Source organism: Electrona antarctica, assembly GCF_951216825.1.
Source record: "Electrona antarctica genome assembly, chromosome: 11".
NCBI classification, from domain to species: domain Eukaryota; kingdom Metazoa; phylum Chordata; class Actinopteri; order Myctophiformes; family Myctophidae; genus Electrona; species Electrona antarctica.
In genome coordinates, this window is record NC_136792.1 from 38176589 (window position 1) to 38200231 (window position 23643).

The 23643-nt window shown below is 42.6% G+C and overlaps 1 protein-coding gene across 1 annotated transcript; it reads right to left on the bottom strand.

Annotated features, from left to right (window-relative positions):
• Positions 1 to 4947: 4947 nt before the first annotated feature.
• Positions 4948 to 23254, bottom strand: LOC306932794 (sushi domain-containing protein 6). Its single transcript, XM_079514723.1, has 5 exons — positions 23114 to 23254; positions 17684 to 17790; positions 11522 to 11725; positions 6634 to 6784; positions 4948 to 5718 (listed from the first exon to the last, which is right to left on the bottom strand). Exons 2-5 carry the CDS (start codon positions 17775 to 17777, stop codon positions 5379 to 5381), a joined length of 789 nt encoding a protein of 262 aa, XP_079370849.1. The 5' UTR covers positions 17778 to 17790; positions 23114 to 23254; the 3' UTR covers positions 4948 to 5378.
• Positions 23255 to 23643: the final 389 nt, after the last annotated feature.

A 23643-nucleotide genomic window follows, 5' to 3' on the forward strand; every position in this document is an offset into this window, starting at 1 on the left:
ACCCGCCAATATTTATACCTGTAATTCTTGTACTTCCCCTCACCGCAGCCATAGGACATGTTGGTGTGCAGCTCCACCATGTCCTCTCACTGATCTAACACTGTGTGTGTGTGCTTCCTGGCAGCCTTTTATGAAACAATCAGTGCAGACTCTACCATATTACCGGTCAAACATGCAACACTTCTGAACCCCACATAACCCACATCACATGAGCCTATAAATCTATATCACTACACAGGTAAGTAAATATCAATTATGCCCACTATTGCAAGATAAACCACCTATCCCATTATCATTAGCAGCTCCAATGTATAACTCAAACACCCCCTGGCCATTTCACTGTGGTCCAGTCCAGACCAATATATGGTGCTCTGGTAGCCTGGGGACTCTTTTTCCCCGAACACACTGGAACAGACAGAACAGAAGCAGTAAGTATTCAATCACCCATAAAACAGTCTCATATTACATATTGTACTTATATTGCCCTGAAACATATTGCACTCTTAACTGTATTGCACTTGCCCATCCTGACCAAACATCCCTCTGTTTCCCCAGGTGGTACTGTCCAATGCTGAGTGGCCAGCCTGCCGGATCGGAAACAACTCCCATGTTCATAATACTTTCAATAAACCAGTTCAACTCATGACTTTTCCTTTGTGTGCAAATACAACTAACTAAAGTGCATATGCTGTGTAAATATAAATACTTCAATCAAACACTGGTACAATATGTGTGCAAAATAAGCATAAATGTGCAAAATATAAGTAACGGAGGACCACTTCGTTACAGTGTGCGTTTGGGCCTTTGAGCCACAGGCAAACAGTGTTTTTCGGCCACTAAAACTGAGATTTCTGGAAACGGATAAAGACTATGGAGTGTTGTGGGCCTTCTGCTTTGCAGTCATTTCTCTCATACATACTGTACATGTACATGATACTTACTGGCATGATACTGACCATGGTACTGACATACTGACCAAAAATATCATTCCTGTAAATGTAAATTAAGGTTGATCACATTCACATTGCTATTTAAAAATCAGACCTCACCCCTGCACTTTCAGTTAATATAGTAACAAAAATGTATAATGACTTTTTTACACAATCAATTTGTGTTACCCACAATATTGATATGCTTCCTTCTTGTGGTATTGTCCATGAGAATCAGTTTCTCTTCTTACTCTGCACTAGTTCTTAAATAAAGAATTAAGCGTCAGACCTGCATGAAACCAATAACTACTTTTATTAACCTTATTAAATGTGTTTTGAATTTAACTTAAAGGGGCATTCCACTCATTTTCAACATTTTGTCATTAATATACCTTAGAGCTGTTGTGTGGAAATAATTAAAAAAAAGTCCCCCCCATTCTGTTTCCTAGAACTGGAGGTCTGAAAAAATCATTAACATGGTGAATCACATCTTGATGATGTCATCAAGATGTGTTTCACCATGTTAATGATTTTTTTCATAGTTCTAGGAAACACAGAATGGGGGGGACTTTTTTATTATAACAGCTCTAAGGTATATTAATGATATAGTAAAATGTTGAAAATGAGTGGAATGTCCCTTTAAAGATGCAAGGAATGCTGTACATTCTGAATGGCATGTATTCCCACTAAAATAAAATGTGACTAATATGAATATTTCAAATTAAAAGATGACAAAATGAATGAATTAATTAATAGACAACAGATCTCATTATGAATTGAACACAAGCTCAAGGCACTGAACATTTAAATATATCAACTTTTATTCATCATAGAACTCTGTGCAATAAAACAAAATACAAAGTATAGGCTATATGTGGCAAACTGTCCCACGTGACTCCACCACCACCACCAACTTCATCATTTGCTTTAAGAATTATTTTTCCCCTTACTACAAAATATGATACAGTAAATACATTCAAGGTCTCTAGGAAACATAACACACACTTTGTAGAGCTGAATATGTAACATAAATGAGAACCATTGTGGGGAAGATAGCAAAGGTTGTTGTAAAGGTAGAATACAACAAAGGTCCAGTGCTGCACATTTATAAGAGTCTTCATGGTGCAAACCTGTATTTTTCCCATGGGTCATGATGTAGTTACCGTGGTTACGAAAGACACACAAAAGCAGCGATTGTGATGTTGTCGCGTTTTCCTCTAACAAAACAAATGGCAAAACAAAAAGAGGGGCTAGGGTGTTCGAATTATAAGTTAACCATGGAATTAAACATTTGTGGCCAGTAATTATAACAATTAAAATAATCCACTGGTTTTCAACATTTTTCATATCAAGGCCCATTATTTATTCCGCATTTGAGCTACAGACCACCATGATGAGCTCAGACCCAAAACTAAAGAATAATTATGTTATCGTTGACAGTTGACACACAATTCCATACTGTTGGCAAACGTGGATCAAAATAACAATTATTCTATATTCTCTACTTGTGTAGACTTGTTGTAAATTAAGTAATACAGATGTTTAACATTAATGTAACTCTTGAGAGTGTAAAATGAAACCATCAAGAGTTAAAGATCCATAAGGGTCCATTTGGTTACCAACTGTCCATTTAGCTGGGGACCACCTGGAACCCCCTCAAGGACCACTGGTGGGCCTGAAAACCACTGCTCTAACAAAACAAATGGCAAAACAAAAAGAGGAGCGTTCAGGGTGTTCGAATTATTATAAGTTAATCATGGAATTAAACATTTGTGGCCAGTAATTATAACAATTACAACAATAATCAATCAGGCTATGAGGTGAAAACGTTACAATAGTCTTGAACATGGCTGTCTGCCCATTGGTAAACATTGCCCACACAATTGTTTTTTATTCTTCAACTGTACTCGTCATATATTCATTCTCAGAATGGCTGTGAATATGGTCAATGAAAGGCATCTAGAACTTTATGGTTAGGGGTAATTTTGGTTTAACTTCCATTCCCCATTCTGGTCAAAATTGTAGCTGTCATGCATGTTATTGGATTAAATTACTGGTACTGTATATTGCTTATGTCTCCGCAACAATTCCACCAAGACTCTAATTTGAAACATGGTCTCTCTTCTTTGTGTAAATTGGGCATAGACTGGTTTTGGGCCAAATGTTGATCAAAAATAATAAGCGAATAAAGGTTAAATTCTCTAGCAGTGGTTACATTTATTGCTGTGGTGATCCACCACTGCTGAATATAGACGAAGAATAAAGTCTCTTTGAAAGTAGTTTAATAAAATGTATTTTTTAGGGTTTCTATTTTTTATTTGCCTCTGGGAACACATAGCACTGATAACAATCATAGCTTACTTTATTACACGGCTTGGTTGCTTGATTCTGATTGGTCAATCGCTGACTTCAGTGGTGTTATTTCTGTATAACAAACGGCTCCGCTCTATAACAGACCGAAGCCTAATGAAAGGCTCGGAGCACCTGCTGCACTCCTTGGATTTTATGCTGTACCCAACATGACAGCCATGTAAACAAACACACAATGTCATTTAACTAAACATGCTTTCAAGAATGCTTTTGAAAACATTTGAAGCGAGAAATAGACGATGCAGTACCCGAAGATTGATTCCATTTGATCAACACTCACTTCCTTGTTTCCACGGTGACTTGTTGCGCTCTACAGGGCCAACTTGGAATACTTTCATTACCATAAGCAAAGAAATACTTTGTTTTGTTGTCACTTTTGGGTAAATTTGAATGTATGTATTAAGTAGCTGTGTAATAAGCGTGATAATGAATGGCTAGGTTCAGGGTGTTTAACCACCTCCATTCATTATCCCTTACGAAATAATAATGTGTGACAAAATCCCAAGGCACACCTGGACTTGCCTCACGGCAGTCGGCACACCATTTGGCAGTGGTGGAAAGTAACTATAGGTATATTTACCTAAGTACTGTACTTAAGTAAAATTTTGAGGCATTTGTACTTTCTTGAGAATTTCCAAAATATTGTAAAAATATTTTACTCCACTACAATTATTTAAAAACTTGAGTTACTATTACTTTTAGTTTTGAATTATTATTACAAAACATATATATATATTTGTTTTTAAGATTTGTTTTTGGCTTTTGTGCCTTTATTGATAGTTACAGTGAAGACGGACAGGGAAAGAGGGAGAGGGTGAGAGACATACAGCAAAGGTCGTCATGAACGGGACTCGAACACGCGAGGCGCTGTCAGGCCAGAGGCTATATGTGGCATGCGCCTGGACCATTAGGCCAGCAGGCGCCCCTACAAAACATACATTAAGCACTTCAGCACTATATATATTTCGACCATTTGAAAATAGCCGATCTATATTTCTTTTATTTTTATACAGTTGAAAACTTGTGAAATTAGACATTCTGCATAATGAGTACTTTCTACTTTCTAAGTACATTTTGATGCCAATACTTTTGTACTTTTACTCAAGTAACTTGAGAATTTTTACTGGTTTTATTTCTACATTGTGGTATTGATACTTTTACTTAAGTAAAACAAATGAGTGCTTTTTCCACCACTGCCACTTGGGAACGACTGCTCAGAGCACACAACATGACTTTGACTCCCACTATGAAGTCCTGTGTCAGAAATAGCCAATACAAGCTCGCACCGCATCGTTAGCTTGTATGTCTGCTACTTTTGGCGCATGACACCGTCGACTGCGTAGAGCGATGGAGCATAAATTAGGCTTTTATACTGAACCAAATACTATGATACTAATCCAAGCATGATACACACTGATTCCCATGTAATTGCTCACTTTAGTTTGTCCATTTTGAAAGCCTTCAAGTCGTCACAATCCATTTAGACCCAGAGCAAATGATCAGTGATGTACAAAGTTGTAAATGGGGACAGGGAACAGAGTTAAGGTGGTTGCACACCGGCCGCGTTTTTCGGAAAACCGATGGAGAAACGCCGCTAAAAATCAGAATTCGCATCCGATCCGCGCCCGGTGTGTGGAGACCTTTAGTCTTTGAAACACATCACATCACTTAACTTCAAGAAAACGACGCTGGCCTACAATACAAGGCCTCAGCCCCATCACTGATGGGATAGATGCACAACATCTCCAGCACAGCGCTGAAAACACAATACAATACAATCAATAATCCTGAAGACACTTCTGATCTTAAGCCAAGCAGAGCCCTTCAGCTGCATATAAAATAACCTGATTTTAACTTTGTGCTGATGCTGATGACCTGCAGGTTTATACAGTCAGGCTATGGTTTCAGACCATCACTGGTTGGTTGGTTGGTTAATGAATGGATGACAACAGTACATGACAAGCACACCGGCTAGGACCAGCCAACAGCCAATGAAATCAATCCTTTTTCATACATCAAACTGATTCAGTGCTCTCGTGTTGCAATGTGAGAAAAATGACAGCCTAGGTCTGTCAATCATCAGGTGTCCTTATGACCCAAAAGTGCAACTTGTAACTGGGGGACATCTCCTGCATCACTCCTCGCTTCTCTGAGACGCGATGGGACCTCCTCATAAGGGGGTGGGGGGTGATCTGGGCTTTGACTGGGTCTGCGGGGGGGGTGACTGGTGTCTGATTGGTTAGTGACAGGTGACTGACTGCTGCTGGAGGACTCCTGAGCCATCAGTAGTCGAGTAGGACCGGGTGCGGAGCAGGGGGGAAGGCGCTGGCCCCAGCTGCCATAGACAGCCTCCTCGTAGGAGGGGAGGGAGATGGGGAGACCGTCCACCATCAGGTCCATCTGGTCTGACGAACGACGACTGGCGGGAGAAAGGAAACGAGGGAGGAGGTGACGGAAGAAGGGAAGAGAGGGACAGAGAGACAAAGGAAACGAGGGAGGAGGTGACGGAAGAAGGGAAGAGAGGGACAGAGAGACAAAGAGAAGGAAGAAGGGAAGAGAGGGACAGAGAGACAAAGGAAACGAGGGAGGAGGTGACGGAAGAAGGGAAGAGAGGGACAGAGAGACAAAGGAAACGAGGGAGGAGGTGACGGAAGAAGGGAAGAGAGGGACAGAGAGACAAAGGAAACGAGGGAGGAGGTGACGGAAGAAGGGAAGAGAGGGACAGAGAGACAAAGGAAACGAGGGAGGAGGTGACGGAAGAAGGGAAGAGAGGGACAGAGAGACAAAGAGAAGGAAGAAGGGAAGAGAGGGACAGAGAGACAAAGAGAAGGAAGAAGGGAAGAGAGGGACAGAGAGACAAAGGAAACGAGGGAGGAGGTGACGGAAGAAGGGAAGAGAGGGACAGAGAGACAAAGGAAACGAGGGAGGAGGTGACGGAAGAAGGGAAGAGAGGGACAGAGAGACAAAGAGAAGGAAGAAGGGAAGAGAGGGACAGAGAGACAAAGAGAGCAGGACAGAGTCGGGAGGTTTTAAAAAAGAGTGAGAAAAATGAGGGAAAGAGAGAAGCAAGGGCAATTTGTTAGAACAAAAGTATAACATGGACAGCTACAACACATTGGCCCTCATTTATCATTATCAATTTTCGGCATTTATCATTCCAGCGTGACTTTGAACTTGGACGTACCCTACGCCAGAACTCACGTTAGGTCGGGAGCTGTCATTGGCTTTGTCTGCACCAATTTTCTGTCGTACAGACAAGCGGGGAAGCATTGTCTGACCAGCTGTTGTAATGTGTGTGGTTGGCGGTGTATGAGCGCCAACCTCATGGTCTTACCTGTGTGATTGACATGGGTAGAGGCGGGACTTGATGACCATGCAGGCAGTGGTGGTGAGGAGGAAGATGGACACGCCCACTGCCGTCGTGGCAACACTTGGCAGGGAGTGGGCTGTTCTGTCCTCATGGTTCACGTTCATGTTGTGTTTATCTGAGGGAGAGAATAAGGTTTGTTTTGTGAAAAATTAGATGTTTTGTGTGCAATGTGTTTATATATTGTATGAAATGCAATTCAGTTTATTCTCATGTTGTACAGCACTGGGAGTACCAAACCAGAAAAACTGCCCCCGACAACAGGAGCCGCAGCACAGCACTCTTTGTGAGCTTATATCCAGACCAGAGATTGGTTATGGAACAGTGCCATACCAGTGGACCAACTTCAGCACTAAGCCCAGTGCACTGGTCCCTAATAAAGCCTGTATTTTGGTGTGGGAGGACCACCTGAAGGAAACCCACATAAATACAAGGATAACATGCAAACACCTCAAAAGGCCCCTTCGGGTTTGAACCCATGGCCTTCTTGTTTTGATACAACAGAGCTAACCTCTGAACCACCGATGTAAAAGTGCTCAACTATTTTTGGTTTGAAAGCTAATTAGCCTTTTCACCCTTAACGTTAAAACTAAACTAAGGTGTCTTGGTAGATAAGCCATAAGCATGACCATGAACTTGCAGTGTTAAGGTTGTGAATCTGTGTCACAACTAAGATTCTAGCAGAGCTTTATACTATGTGAGGGAAAACAATACAATAATTCAATGTGCCTTACCAGAACTGTTTTGGTCTACTTGTGTACCCCAAATGTCCATAAAACCGAATGGAACATGCCATTAAGTCTACTGCAAAGGTACCAAGAAGCATGCAGCGGAATGTATCATAGACACAGTCTATAGACAATCTATTTAAAAAAGGTTTCTATCCAATTCTGTGGTTTGTCTATGCTGTCACGGCACAGCAGTGGACTTCCACGAGGCTCCACCAGTGGACTTCCACGAGGCTCCACCAGTGGACTTCCACGAGGCTCCACCAGTGGACTTCCACGAGGCTCCACCAGTGGACTTCCACGAGGCTCCACCAGTGGACTTCCACGAGGCTCCACCAGTGGACTTCCACGAGGCTCCACCAGTGGACTTCCACGAGGCTCCACCAGTGGACTTCCACGAGGCTCCACCAGTGGACTTCCACGAGGCTCCACCAGTGGACTTCCACGAGGCTCCACCAGTGGACTTCCACGAGGCTCCACCAGTGGACTTCCACGAGGCTCCACCAGTGGACTTCCACGAGGCTCCACCAGTGGACTTCCACGAGGCTCCACCAGTGACGGCGAAGAGCTTTTCAAGGTTATTATGGTGGTAGCCCACTTCCTCTTTCGGTGCTCTTGACTTCCTGTCGAAACATGCCAGTCTGAGTCTTGAGAGAGGAAGTCAGAAATTGGGCGATGATGATAACGTTGCTGTCGGAGCAGAAACCTCACGTCTACATATTTCAACTTTTTGCGGGTTTTTTGTAAACTACTCCAATTCATCATAGTTTTCAGTGTCCTGAAAATGCTGAGCTTGTAATAATAGATCTGCCATAGATCTGTTATTAAAATATCAGTGGGTAAATATTTAAACAATGAAAAGTATTAACAAGAGCTTGTGACTAAATCATACCTACTTAATAATAACTACATTGGATCCACTGGAACACAGCTCTTTTTCCATTTCCTGAAAAGGTTTTGTACATACAGGGTTTCTAGCCGACAGTGACATAGCACACTGTAGGGGGTAAAGGGTGCCCATGTGTCGGGTGTTGTATTAAGTAGGTCAGCTCAGCTGATACAAGAAAAGGAGGGCTGTCACGATTACACATTTAAATGGACGATTAATTGCCACACAAATAATTGTGATTAACGATTTCATTGTGTTTTTGGCATTAGAAATTGGAACGTTATATGAATAGAAATTACATTTCTCTCAGCCTTTTAGGCTTCGTAATAAAAAGGTGCACAGGGCAGATATGACAAATAACTGAAATATACCAAGAAATTACTGGCATTTTTATTCATTTTACGTTAAAAAAATAAATAAATAGCAGAAACAGCTGATTTATAAGCTTTCAATGCGTCACATTGTAAGCTTGTAGATCTGTTTGTGACGTGTTGTAAGCTTGTAGATCTGTTTGTGACGTGTTGTAAGCTTGTAGATCTGTTTGTGACGTGTTGTAAGCTTGTAGATCTGTTTGTGACGTGTTGTAAGCTTGTAGATCTGTTTGTGACGTGTTGTAAGCTTGTAGATCTGTTTGTGACGTGTTGTAAGCTTGTAGATCTGTTTGTGACGTGTTGTAAGCTTGTAGATCTGTTTGTGACGTGTTGTAAGCTTGTAGATCTGTTTGTGACGTGTTGTAAGCTTGTAGATCTGTTTGTAATGTGTTGTAAGCTTGTAGATCTGTTTGTGACGCATTGTAAGCTTGTAGATCTGTTGGTGACGCATTGTAAGCTTGTAGATCTGTTTGTGACGCATTGTAAGCTTGTAGATCTGTTTGTGACGCATTGTAAGCTTGTAGATCTGTTGGTGACGCATTGTAAGCTTGTAGATCTGTTTGTGACGCATTGTAAGCTTGTAGATCTGTTTGTGACGTGTTGTAAGCTTGTAGATCTGTTCGTGACGTGTTATAAGCTTGTAGATCTGCTACTTATGCTTTTTTTATGTATGAACATCTTTCAACATGTATTAGACGATTATGTAATAATTGTGACAGGCCTAAGGAGCATTATCATTTCAAACACTGTTTGACACACAGACCATATACTGTACTACAGTATATGGTACTGATATGTTGCTATCACTATACTGTAAACAGCCTGAGGCTGACTTTGCCCCATCTGTGATGTTGTCAGGATGACACTTATTTAATGTCAATATACTGTAGCTATGGAATGAGGAAATGCTTAGGGCTATTAAGGGTGTTTGTGTGTGCGTGCGTGCGTGCGTGCAAACTAAAAAACAGTTTTAAAACTCAACAGTAGTGTTGTCCGTAGCTGAATTACTGTAGTAGAGAGGCTGCCTGAGAAACAGAAAGTCTCAGGTTTGAGCCCTAGCAATGTCTCGAGGTGTCCCTGAGCAACATTCTTACCCTAGTCTAACTAACAAGTCTGTAATAATACCATTGAGGGACTGAAATGAAAAAACTCTGTGATAGACTTCTCATCAAGTCCATACAGAACTGGAACCAAAAAACAATTCAACTGACCAAATGACTCATTTTGGCTCATTGAGGAAATATTAACCGCACAGTTAAATCTTGAATGTAATCTAACTTCCTCTTCTGCGTTTTCCACTGGATGTTGCTATCACTATACCTTACTAGCATCACAGCATCTCAAATATACAGTTGTGCAGATGCAATTTTATGTCCATCTCCCAATCTGAGTTCTCAGCAGGAAACCGATTGTGTAGTCCAAGTAGGGAATGAGACATTACCTCAGGTAAAGGAGTTTAAGTATCTCGGGGTCTTGTTCATGAGTGAGGGGAGGACGGAGAAGGAGATCAGCCGGGGAATCGGAGCGGCCGCAATACCGGCCCTGCCGCTCCGATGAAGGCCCCATGAAGACAATACCATACAGGCATACAGCCATACATTTGCATAGCTAGTGTCGCTCTACAGCCATACATTTGCATAGCTAGTGTCGCTCTGTGCCTGTCTGTGCCGCGCAGCGCGCACTCTGTGTGTTCTGTGCACTCTTGCTACGTTAAGTGGCGTGCGCTCTTGCCTGTAGGCAACTGCCAGCTGCAAAATATCACTAGAAAAACAATCAAGCGGGAGTCTGTACCCTTTACAATGTGCTAGACCCCTGGGGGATGGATTGCTGAGGTGGCGCGCCACACCTAACATCAGCTCCCAGTACTTCTCGCACAACTTGCTGCACCCTGCAGTGCTACTCATACGCTGAGTTGGCGGTGCCCGGGATCGAACCCTTGACACTTGACCTGCAAGGCAAAAAGATGGAAAGGAGAGGTCCTTATCCTCTCTCGTCCTGCAGGTCATTACTCATTACTCATTTTTGGCATTTTCACATGCTACTCCATACTCAGCTGATACAGCAGCTGTTGAAACCAAGCACTGCTAGGAGAAAGTATAGCCAAATCGTTCGCATACATAAGGTGGTTACTTTTGCTGAACAAAAAGATCATTCATGTATAAATCAAAAGGGACTGGTGAGACTAACAACCCCTCCTGCCTGACCCCATTGAGTCGAAACCCCACTTCCCCATCTAGCCTGAATACTCTGGTTTGCATACAAGTAAGCCAAGATTTGCATAATGCTGTCAGGCACACCCCTTTCTCTAAGTTTTAAAAACAGCTTCCGATGATTAACCCGGTCAAAAGACCAGGAAGCATCAATGAAAAATTCTGGCTTCTATATTTCTAACACTTTCTAACACTTCTTTCAAAGCATAAATACATAGATCAGTACCACGCTTGGCCTTGAACCCAAATTGATTGTCTGTGGTACCAAAAAAGGAACATAATCAATCTAATAAAATTCTTTCTAGGAACTTGGGCAATACAGTATACTGGCTAGAGAAAGTTATCCAAGCTCCCCAAATTACCAGCTTTGCCATTATTTGATCTTAGCCGCTAGCTTTGCTTTAATCTATTTTTAACGTATGAACATAATATTTACAGGCGATCCATAAAAATTGCTCTGTGGGTCCCAACCCACTGTTTGGGAAACAGTTTAGATCGTGGTGTGATTTAATCCACCCCCAACACGCGCGCACACGCACACGCACACACACACACACACACACACACACACACACACACACACACACACACACACACACACACACACACACACACACACACACACACACACACACACACACCTGTCTACCCACTCACCTTTCAGCGGCACACATGCTGGTACGGATGGCATCCATTTTCCGTGTCGGCACCGTGAGCTGCGTGCCTTGCTGGGGATGTAGAAACCCGGCTCACAGAAGTAGTGGACCGAGCTCTTCTGGGGGAAGCCTCGGCATGGCGACGGCTCACAGCGGAACCACCCGTGTTCCGGCATCACGGGATGGCTGCAGTTCCCTTGTCTGCCTGAGGAGACAGCAGAGAGGCATTTGTTCGAGGCATCATTGACGCCCTACTTGATCATACTACAGCGTCACACAAAAGCATCATATGTAGCAGATCTTGAGCTTGGAGATCTGCAACTTTTGATACTTTTTGATACAATTTTGTACATATGAGGTTTCCACCCGACACAGAGACGATATGTAAGGCACTTATTGTTGGCAGCACAAAAGATATTCAACTTTTATTGAGCGGTGCAGCCACTCCAATGCACAGCTTTGTGTGTCTGTCTGTCCGTTTGACAACAGCATATGCTCATATGATTGGACATTATGTTGTTGACATCATCAGACGTCATCATTGCGATGAAAGGCACCGTTCACTTCACACGAGTGTGATTTTTAAACACGTGTGGAATCGTAAAATATAGTCCATATGGCCATAATGCAATATTCTGTCAATAACTACACTATACATTAATAGGTCACTGTTTATTTGGGTCTCTGTGTTAATTTGGTACTACAGGTTAAGTGGAGTCACATTGTCTGGTCAAAAGTGCTTGGGTCTGAGAGCAAACACCTCAGCGGTTCTCATGAAGTACCCTGTGGCTAAAGCCTTTTGTTCTATACTGCTTGAAGTCACAGGTGTGAATCAAAACACACAGGGGGACAGCCATCTGCTAACCAAAAGGCCATCTGTTGATCTGTATGTTAATTTTAACTCCACCTCTGAATTCAACTCTGTCTATGCAAAAGTATATCATGTCATGTTGTCAATGTGAAAATCATTCACTAGTCTGGGCTGGCTACGGTCAGTCTGCTGGGAGCTCCTGCGGGTCAGGGCCGCGGGACGCTCTCTCCCTTTGCCTTTGGTTTCAATAAATGGTCAAACATGGATCTTCAGTTCATCTCTCTGCCTGCCTGTTCTTTCTCCGATCCGATCTGATGCTTTTTGACGAGGTTTTTCACTACTCTACAAGTTTGCTTTAGCCTAGTTCATCTCTCTAGAGTTTACTACGGTTTAGTGAGTTTAGGGTTAATTGGGTGTGAAAATACACCACATAGATGTTGCCCTGAAACCCGGTGTCTTTGGTGCTTCCAGCGCCAGGCAGAAGAGGGCCGGCGGGGACTTTTTGACAATTTCAGTCTAATTTTGGCGGTTGGTGGTTGGTTTGATTTTTTCGGCGGGGCGGCGTTCGTCTACAGCGGGAAGAAGTGGTCTTCTCTACGGCGACAACAGCGCAAACGGTGCGCTCCGGGGCTCTGATGTGTACAGCGGCCTGGACACGGCGACGGACAGGAGTGGAGCAGCCCTCTACAGCGCGTCGACGGGGAACCATGCTTCTCTTCACGTCTCGGCGGGGAGCAGCGAGTCTCCAACCCAGGGGGGGCGATCGATACACGGCCTTCTCCAAGCAGCGGACCGTGGGGGTTCGTCAGCGGGCCATGCACCGGGAGGAGAGAGCGATCGGCGCATGGTTCATTTCATCAGCGGAGGTGGTCTCGAACGGCGACCACGGGTTCATTTCATTCTTCAGAGACAGCGGATCTGCAAGCTCGTTTTGCGGCGTTTCTTTGTTTCGATGAGGCCTGTAGCTACACGTGCGTTCATGTTTTTCTTTCCAGTCATTTATGTGATATTTCATATTCATATAATGTCTGGAGGGGGGAGTATGGTGCTGTGTTGGATGGGACAATGGAAGCAGGGCGACGTGCGGTGCGCGAGAACAGCAACTTTCATGCAGCTTCTGTTTGACCAAGCATGGCTGAACCGACATGAGGTGAGAACAATGAAGAGAGCGACATTACAAGAAGTTTATTAATAACGGATGGAGAGGTTCAATAGTCTTTATCTGTATTCAAAAAGTGTGTCTAAATGTGAGTCTATTCAGCGTATATGTAGGCATACGTTGATGTTTGTGTTTTGTCGAGTTTAAATTAGTTAAGAAGTTGATTCAAGAAATAGAGTCTATGGGGTAATTTGGAGAATGTTTAAATAATTTTAGCTTTATTGAGATTAATTGATGCTCTGTGTCAGACGGCCGAGATCCCGGTGCCACTCTCATACGCTTCAGTATAAAATCGTCTTAGAATTAGTAGAGCTGATTATTCTTTTCTCGTGTTAAATTTAGTTTACGATAATGTCAACTAGAGGCAGTTAGGGTGCCACGACGTGCAAAGATTCTTTTGTTATTATTGAGAGAACTTTTGCCTTTAAACGTGAGGGAGTTAGCGTTCATCAAGTAGTTACTTGAAAAGTTAGGGTCAGGATAAGTAACGTAACCCGATAGTACCCTGGTTAAGTTGAACTGTGACTTGTTAGTCTGAAGCAGGAGGCGGCCTCTGGCTAGGATCGTATTGGCATCGGACTTATTTTTGCCTCACTCCTTCCCCGCATCGCGCTCACCAAGCCTTTGAGGGAGAAGTTTCAAAATATAAATGAATTTATCGAACATGTCCGAAAAACTTATTTGAAAATGAAGGTTATGACTATGTTTTACTCTTAATATCATATTAAACTGGGTGTTTAGTTATTAAGATTGAAGGCCAATAATTATTCCAAACAAAGTGGGAGTTTCAAAGTGATTTGAAGTTACAGACAGGGAATTGTGGTGATTTTAGTGTCAGTATGTTTAAAGTTTCATTTCTATCATTGATCGATAAGGATAAGGTTATGTGAAATTCGTTTTAAAAAAGTGATTTGAAGATGTAGAAGAAGAATCATTTAGAAGAACGTAAACATGTAATCTGAACCAGTTGTAATCATTTTGGGAACTTTGTGTAATGTTGTCATTTGTTGTTGTTTTTCCTGATGTTTGGTAGGCTGTGATGGAGTCAAAGGGGGGTGTACTACAGTTGAATATGGACTATATGTATTGTTTTGTATGCCAATCTTGTGATTGTCATAAGGGGGGAGTGTGGAATCGTAAAATATAGTCCATATGGCCATAATGCAATATTCTGTCAATAACTACACTATACATTAATAGGTCACTGTTTATTTGGGTCTCTGTGTTAATTTGGTACTACAGGTTAAGTGGAGTCACATTGTCTGGTCAAAAGTGCTTGGGTCTGAGAGCAAACACCTCAGCGGTTCTCATGAAGTACCCTGTGGCTAAAGCCTTTTGTTCTATACTGCTTGAAGTCACAGGTGTGAATCAAAACACACAGGGGGACAGCCATCTGCTAACCAAAAGGCCATCTGTTGATCTGTATGTTAATTTTAACTCCACCTCTGAATTCAACTCTGTCTATGCAAAAGTATATCATGTCATGTTGTCAATGTGAAAATCATTCACTAGTCTGGGCTGGCTACGGTCAGTCTGCTGGGAGCTCCTGCGGGTCAGGGCCGCGGGACGCTCTCTCCCTTTGCCTTTGGTTTCAATAAATGGTCAAACATGGATCTTCAGTTCATCTCTCTGCCTGCCTGTTCTTTCTCCGATCCGATCTGATGCTTTTTGACGAGGTTTTTCACTACTCTACAAGTTTGCTTTAGCCTAGTTCATCTCTCTAGAGTTTACTACGGTTTAGTGAGTTTAGGGTTAATTGGGTGTGAAAATACACCACACACGAAATAACATTTTTGACGTTAGCCCCTGAAGACAAAAGTGAGGACGCAAATTGTTATTGGCCAAAGTGGTGATCACAACAACAGAGCGGACGAGGAAGGCACGTGCTGCGCAGCACCGTCACTATTGTAATGAATAGGGACGCAATTTCCCGGACCTTTTTGCGATGACATCATCAAAACTCACTCTGTCTGGTGCATTGCCATATGTCAGTTTAATCAGTTTTATATATAAAACTGATTAAAAACACAGATTAATCAATGAAAACATAACTCGGGCAACTCGCGAACCGCAGTCAATTAACTCAAGTAACTCGGGTTCTGTAGTTAAAGTGTTAAACAGTAGATTGTAAGGAGTGTAAGTGAAGGCTGGTTTATGGAAAAAGTGTCTTTGACCAGGAAGTCATCTGTTTGAATCCCCAAATTTGTGCAATTAGAATAAGGTTAATTAATGCCCAACTGCTCCAGTGAAGCAAGTAACCAGCAGTAGAATATAATCCTTGTACTGAGCGGCCCTCAGTAAAACATTAATTTGAAACTGGGGGAGTTCTGCATAATAATCATCTTTCTTCATATGGTACTTTGGAGGTCCCTGCACTCCATCGGTTTTCCGAAAAACGCGTCCAGTGCATGTGCAACCACCTTTACTGTACAGTTACTGTAATAGCAATTATGACAATACCACACTGTTTTATCCGTGATTATAGCCCTACCGACATGCGCACTTAAGCCTCTTCAATTGATCCAAAATGCCGCAGCTCGCTTGGTCTTCAACCAGCCAACATTCTCACATGTCTCCCCCCTTCTCCACTCCCTCCATTGGCTCCCGGTTGCCACCCGCACAGAGTGCAAAGCTCTGATGCTAGCCAAAGGTATGGCACCCCCAATGCAAGTCTGATCAGACCCCAGATCAGTTCTTGTCACTATATAGCAAAAATTGGCCTCAGTCCTAAATGGGTTATTTCCTGCCACGACAATTTGAACACTTTAAATAAACTATGGAAAAGAAGAAGCAATGGAATTTGATAAAAACTGTCAAATTAACATAGTATAGTAGAAACAATACACAAAATAATAATACTAATTATGGTAATTAGATGTTGAATGCTGCAAAGCATTTCTAGACTATGACAGTTTTAGACAACTGTATTTGTTTAATCCAGGAAAGCATCTGTGTCATTTTAGATTTTAGTAACAGCTGTTCTGATGATCAGACAGATGGTCATTTATTGACGTCCATAAAGCCGATTTGACAAATCGTCATGACAAATCGGTTGACAAAATGAAAAAAGCAGAGATGATACTGGAGTGAAATGGAGGTATGCTGTGTGTGTGTGTTTGTGTGGGTGTGTGTGTGTGTGTGTGTGTGTGTGTGTGTGTGTGTGTGTGTGTGTGTGTGTGTGTGTGTGTGTGTGTGTGTGTGTGTGTGTGTGTGTGTGTGTGTGTGTGTAGATGGCTTCATTGTAAATGGACAGCAAAGCGATAAGGTCACTGTATAAGTGTTGAGTGTCTACAAGTCTGTAAGGGAGAGGTCAGTGTTAAGGGTCCCAAGTCCAGGGAAAAGTGCATTTCTTAGAAGCTACGTATATTTACTTGTGTGTAAGCACTTCCCCTGTAATGTAAGCACTTCCCTGCTTTACACTAATTCAGTTACATACTCACAGCTAAGGTGAGGGGCGATTCGAGGATAAGACCTATAGCCGGGCTATCAGCCCTAAGCCAAACATGAATTACAACATATAATACCTACTGAGCCCTTAAGGAGTTAGGAAATGAAAGTGTCTCAAAACAAAATGAACTGATCCATTCCAGACAAAAGAATGAAAGTTAAAGAGGCTTTTCAGTATGAGTATCAAAATTAAACTACTGTTGGTTAATAGATATAAACATTATCTTTGGACATGCCAGACTGATGAAGACACAGTGGTCAGAATGAAAATGAAAGTACGGCTATGGTTCCAAGTATGTCTATTGTATTTTACTGCTGGCTTTGTTGGAGCAGCATTTTGTGTTGTAAATCTGCGAGAGCAGTATTCATCCATTCAGACTTCCTCTATACTTGCAATGCAAATGTGGCATGTCTGAGGCTCTTGTCTTAAGGCTCCCGGCTCCTCTAATAATCCCTTAGCTAGTGACCCGGACACGTACAGAGCAGGTCATGGGTGAAAGCGAGGGTGGAAAAACACTATGAAACACTAGCTAATATTTATTACCAGAATGAAGAAGGAACTGAAACGTGTTCTACCACTGCTATTATGTCGCTCTGCAAAGAAGCACTGAAATGCTTGAAATGTTCAATGCTGGCTGCCCTTGAGATTCATTGAAGAGGTCTTTAATAATTAATGCACAGCCCTGTTTTATTGTGTAAATGTGTGAGTGTGGTTGTGGACGTCATGAAGGGGTCAGAGGTGGTACCTTCAGTGAGGCGTGGCAGGATTGCCAGGAGAAGGAGTCCATATCTCAGACTGACGGGCGCACACAGCCATGGATACAGGACCGGCGTAGACATCAAAACAGACTTCCTGATGGTACAACAGAGACAGAAACAGACGCTCCGTCAGTAGGCTACTCCCACCACACAGACAAGAGAGAGATGAGTACATCTTTATTTACAGCAAATGAAAGAGGACGCTGTTGTTGCTAGACGGATACAGGATACAAACCTCCACACAACCACTTAAGCACTATATATTATGTTGTACGAAAATAGCAGATCTACAAGCAATAACCTACAACGTCTTCTGTGTAATTCTCTGCAAAATGTCAACATGGCAAAACGACAACATCAGATGTTTTAAAAAAAAATTGCCTACCACACGACAGTGTGATTTGAGTCTGGCTTATTAGCCAGGCTAGTAGGACACAGCTGCAACAACAATACGAACAACAAACTAAAAGGCTGTGTGGGTGGGGCCCTTGACCCGACTTTAACACAGGGTCAAATGGGAACACTCGATATGAAAGCAACACTAATCCAGACATTTTGTGCCAGGCTAGTGGGGCCTCCTGTACCATAATACCTCCAGCCCTACTTGATGCTTTTCCACCAGTCAAAATTAATAACCATGTACGGCCCAAAACTGGTCCCATAAATTCCGTTTATTTTTGCAACAGTAGCAGTGAGGACCGACTTTAGCAGCATGCGATTTCAGTTGCATATCAACCACATTTACAGAGTTTAATTTCAATTAAATTACACTCAATTCTTCAGATACCATTTCAGTTCTATCGTATTCTATTCAGTCAAACATGTCGAGTTGTGTCAGTAAACTGGGACTGACCTCAACCTTTGACTCAACCAAAACAAACACAGCTCATCTTCAACACTGACAAAACCTGTCGACTGCCAAGCAAAGCTCTCCCAGTATGACTACTGTACACCGCTCAACCCAGAGGGATATTTCCTGTGTATGCCAGTGGACCAAGTTAACTGGTTAGAATGGAAGCATGAATGCTACAGTGTTTTCAGAATGTGTAGGTGTGTTTTGATGCTCCAGCATCATGTATGCATGCCATGCTTTAATGTCAAGAACTGCGGCAGTCATCTCAGAAGTGGTAAGGGAGCGAGGCCTTTCACACACACACACACACACACACACACACACACACACACACACACACACACACACACACACACACACACACACACACACACACACACACACACACACACACACACACACACACACACACACACACACACACACACACACACACACACACACACACACACACACACACACACACACACACACACACACCTTTTGGGTCCCTTTTGCACTTGTTGAGTTATAAATGAACACTGCAGATTTTACGCACTCTTTCACACGTCTGTTTGATGATGTGACAACAACCTGTGAGATGGTGCTACTGTATATTAGTCATCAAATCTCTCTGTGATATTAAAAGACACTTTCTGTCTTTCTGTAGCTGTGTTACAGCTTGCCAAGTTGGGAAAGGGAGAATGTATTATTCCCCTGCCATCTAAAATCCCCTTCATTATGTTAATTTGTTGATTAAAGGACCATACCAGTGTCAATTTATGTCATGGTCTTGGTCTATTAGTCACATGTTTGGACATGCAGGTTTACACAAGTGTGTTATTCTTAATTTCCAGTTTTTAATAAATATATTTTTTCACCCTGTGTAGGCCTACCTGAAGTAATGTTTATGATGTGAAATTGTGAATACATAATTCTGTGATTATCCAGGCAGAGCTGACTGAGCAGAAAATGCTCCTTTTCAGCAAAGCCCTAGCTGTCACTTCATATTGACACAAATGTACAGGCTGGTGCCCTGTACTGTACAGCGAGTCAGCTGCCCTTTACTGTACAGTGAGTCAGCCACAGAGGAATATATATATACCGTCAGGAGCAGCTCTAGAATCAGAATTAGCTTTATTGTCATTTGTCACATCACAGTTTCACAAGTAAAATAGTGGGTGAAATTCGTTTTTGTGCATAGACTGTTCCCATCTACTACTACTGGAGCATCAATATCCGTTGTTAATACTTGGGGGATGGGCATGTGATTTTAATTCCCAAGGCAGTGATTTTCTGGTTCCAGGCCCTTTGACCTGCTACTGTGTTCATTATGAAATCATTGAAATGCAATAATCAGAACAAGAAGTCATCTGGACATTCCCCTTGTTTTTGATTTTTTTATGATTTATTTTATAGCAGAGATGCAATGCACCACCTGAGCTATAATTTACTTGTTTTTTTTAGATCCTCTGTTTATACAGGTAGAGACATTTAGAATTTGCCTCTCTTTCTTCTTGCAGGAGATCTATCATACCACAAAATACACTTTGACTGTACAGTTAGTAGTGGTGGGCTGTACAGTTAGTAGTGGTGGACTGTACAGTTAGTAGTGGTGGACTGTACAGTTAGTAGTGGTGGACTGTACAGTTAGTAGTGGTGGGCATTGCCTGCAACCTCACCATAGATACGTATCACGATACAGAGGCCACGGTGGTACGATATCGATATACGAAATTTTACGTTGATTCCAAATAATGACCATGTATTTACTACAGGAGCTTTTCTTTATTATTCTGTAGCAAGTATTGCACTAATACAATAAATCACGTTCAGGCCCACATAGATCTTTAAATTAAAATGAAGGCCACCTCGCGGCTTTATTGTGCATTGCACCTACACCATGTGTTTATATGTCAAAACTGCATCGCCCACACAACCGATATAGCAGCCTCTGTATCGTCTGCAGTATATATCGATATATTGCCATATCGATGAATTGAACCCACCACTAACAGTCACAATGCTTAATTGAATCAGTGTATTCAATGGAGGGATTGAATCAGTGTATTCAATGGAGGGATTGAATCACTGTATTCAATGGAGGGATTGAATCAGTGTATTCAATGGAGGGATTGAATCAGTGTATTCAATGGAGGGATTGAATCAGTGTATTCAATGGAGGGATTGAATCAGTGTATTCAATGGAGGGATCATAGATTTAAGCTAGAGAAGTGTTGGGAGTCTTGGGACCCCATTCACCTGACTGGAAGCATCCCTGGTTCCTTATTAGACAGAACAGAAGTGGACATGCCGTTTACAAAGCCTGAGTAGATTCACATGGTCAGTCTGAGGCCTAGTTCACACCTACACAACAAATGTTGTGTAGGTGTGTTGCTCCAATTCATTTTCAATGGGAGTCACATGGTTTGACCAAACATTTTTGTTTGATGAAGGGGGAGCAATCAGCAATCAGCAATCAAACACAAATGTTTGATCAAATCATGTGACTCCCATTGGAAAAGCATTGTGGTGGCCCAAAAAAACAAAAAAACGACCAAACATTGCTTGATTGGTGTTTGGTACGTGTGAATGAGGCCTGAGGTAGACAGACGCCTGTCTTTAATTACTGTTGATTGTATCTCACATATATAAAGACCTCACTTCCTGTTATCTTGTCATAACGCTGACAGGCCACACAGGCCGAAACGCGTTCGTTATCAACGTCAGAGGTAAATAAATTCATATCAAAAGGACATACAATGAGTGCTGGCATTTTCTTCATTTCAACAGTCTGAGGTAGCCCTGATGGTTTCTATACTCTATGACTGTATACTGTATTCAGTGACAGCCCATGTGCACGGTACAGTTGTGTATACAGTATACACAACTGTACCGTGCACATGGGCTGTTACTGAAGTTAAAATAAAAATAGAAAATATATTAGTTTGATGGGACAATAAAATCTGAAGATTGACTATCCAATCACATTTAGGCCTAAACAGATCCAAGATCACTTGACCATGTTATGCCCAACTGATAAGTAACTAAACAAACAAAAACCAATGCCCCAGAGGGCCCAGACCCAGGTCCATCCATCACACACCAGAGAATTAAATGGTTAAAGGAGCATTCAGTGATTTGGGTGATTTGGAAAAACCCCGGTCCCCCCGGTAACAAGATGTGCACATGCACGCACTACAGTGGGGGGACATTCACCCTGGGCATGACCTACGCTGAAAAGACTATCAGCGGAAGTGGCGGAAGTGTTGCGTGTAAGATAACTACGTCACGCGGTGCGGCTGTGTTTACTAGTCCCCACCGAAACAAGGAAATGACGTTGATGCTTTACAAATCAGTTCACATTCTCCGCGAATGAAACAAGTGTTGTGATTGGTCGGGAAAATATCGTATCCGGGGGAAATACATCTGATGGATGTTCCGGAGGATACGTCCGCCGATAGCTTCTTTGCCTTACGTTGTGACCAGGCTCTTCTTTTCGCAGAAAAGTAAGCCTGGGACCGAGGCTAGGGGACAATGGGACATGCGACAGGCCAACAGCATGCACACGAAGGTCCGCCCCCGCTCGATCATGATTGGCGGAAGGCCCCATTCTCCATCCTGATTGGATGAAGGCTGGGCCACCTAGCCAAAAACGAAACATGGTTTTTTGATCCCAGGGGTTAACTGGGGACAGGGAGGAACTCCTTATATGGCACACTCTATAGTATGGAGGATTATCACAATAAAACAAAAAAAGAAGTGATATTTGAATTAAGTGAAATCACTGAATATACCTTTAACAAATACACTAGAGTAATAAAATATTGTTCCCTGGTTGGATGTAGGGAGCCCGGGACCTTGCAGTAGGCCCAGTCAGTTTGCTGCCTGCTTTGCCAGGTAAAGTTAAGTAGGCCTATGCTTGATTTGAATACAACCTGCCAGTGACAGCTGTGCTGGACTCGGAGCTATGGAGAAAATCACATAGTCGGCATGACCCGGCAAACAGATTTATCTTGCATCTTCATTCTTCAAGGATCTTGAGTTGAGAGCGCGTCTCCAGAGCGCGTTGTTCTCATTCATTCTCATGCGCTTTAGATCGAATCAGCATACAGTCGATAACAACTCAAGCTATATCTCGTAAAGACCGTGGTGAAATTGTCTTTCAGCGAAATTAAAGCCTCGGTTCTTCTTCAGTGACATAACATTAACAGATGTGTTATCAGAGAAGGTTCATGACACACACACACACACACACACACACGGTTCAATGCTGTTGTGGGCTATTATTAACGACAGTGGGAGTAAGATCCCGAAGCCTATTAAAAACGTGGATTGAACGACCGATGATGCTGAGACGTGAATTCTACGACGAGATGGATTCGATCATCAAGATCAATAGCCTATAACATATTTATGAAATCATTTTCATCCAAAACACTTTTATAACCACAAGAGCGCGCAAAGTCAAATATTAGAAGCTGCTACTGTATAAATGTATAAAGTTGTTAGAAATATTAAAATGGTCCCCGTGATCATTGAAAAAAGGGGAGGGAGGGCCAAATACAGAGAAATCATCACTCACCTTAAACGCTATGCTAGGGTGCCAGTCCGATCAGGCAGTGGCAGTCCTCCTCGTTAACTCGTTTAGTCTTGTTAAAAAACCCACAATGGCGCTAAATGAATGGTTCACACAAAACAAAAGCAACAAGTAGAGCCTTTTTTCCTCTCAGCCTGCTTCACTCATCGATCAGCTGTTTGACGGCCGCACACACACTTGTCATTGGTGACCAGTGTTCATAAACCCCACCCACCGCTCCATTCCGTCATATTCTGGAAATTCCAATCTCGTTCGTACTCGCCCCCCCCCCCCCCCCCCCCCCCCCCCTCCCTTCTCTCTCTCTCTCTCTCTCTCTCTGTTTAGTGTAGCATGGCACGCGGTCGCTGTCGCCTCTGGCTGTCGCTGACCGAGACAAATGTGCGTCATGGCCCATGGGATAGCACACTCATAATAGCCGGGGGCCCAGTGTGAGTGTGCTCACCCTGGTCACCCATGCCCCTGCTCGTTTTTAAAAAAAAAGTGTAGGTAGGCTATAAAAAGGTTTCCAAATAATC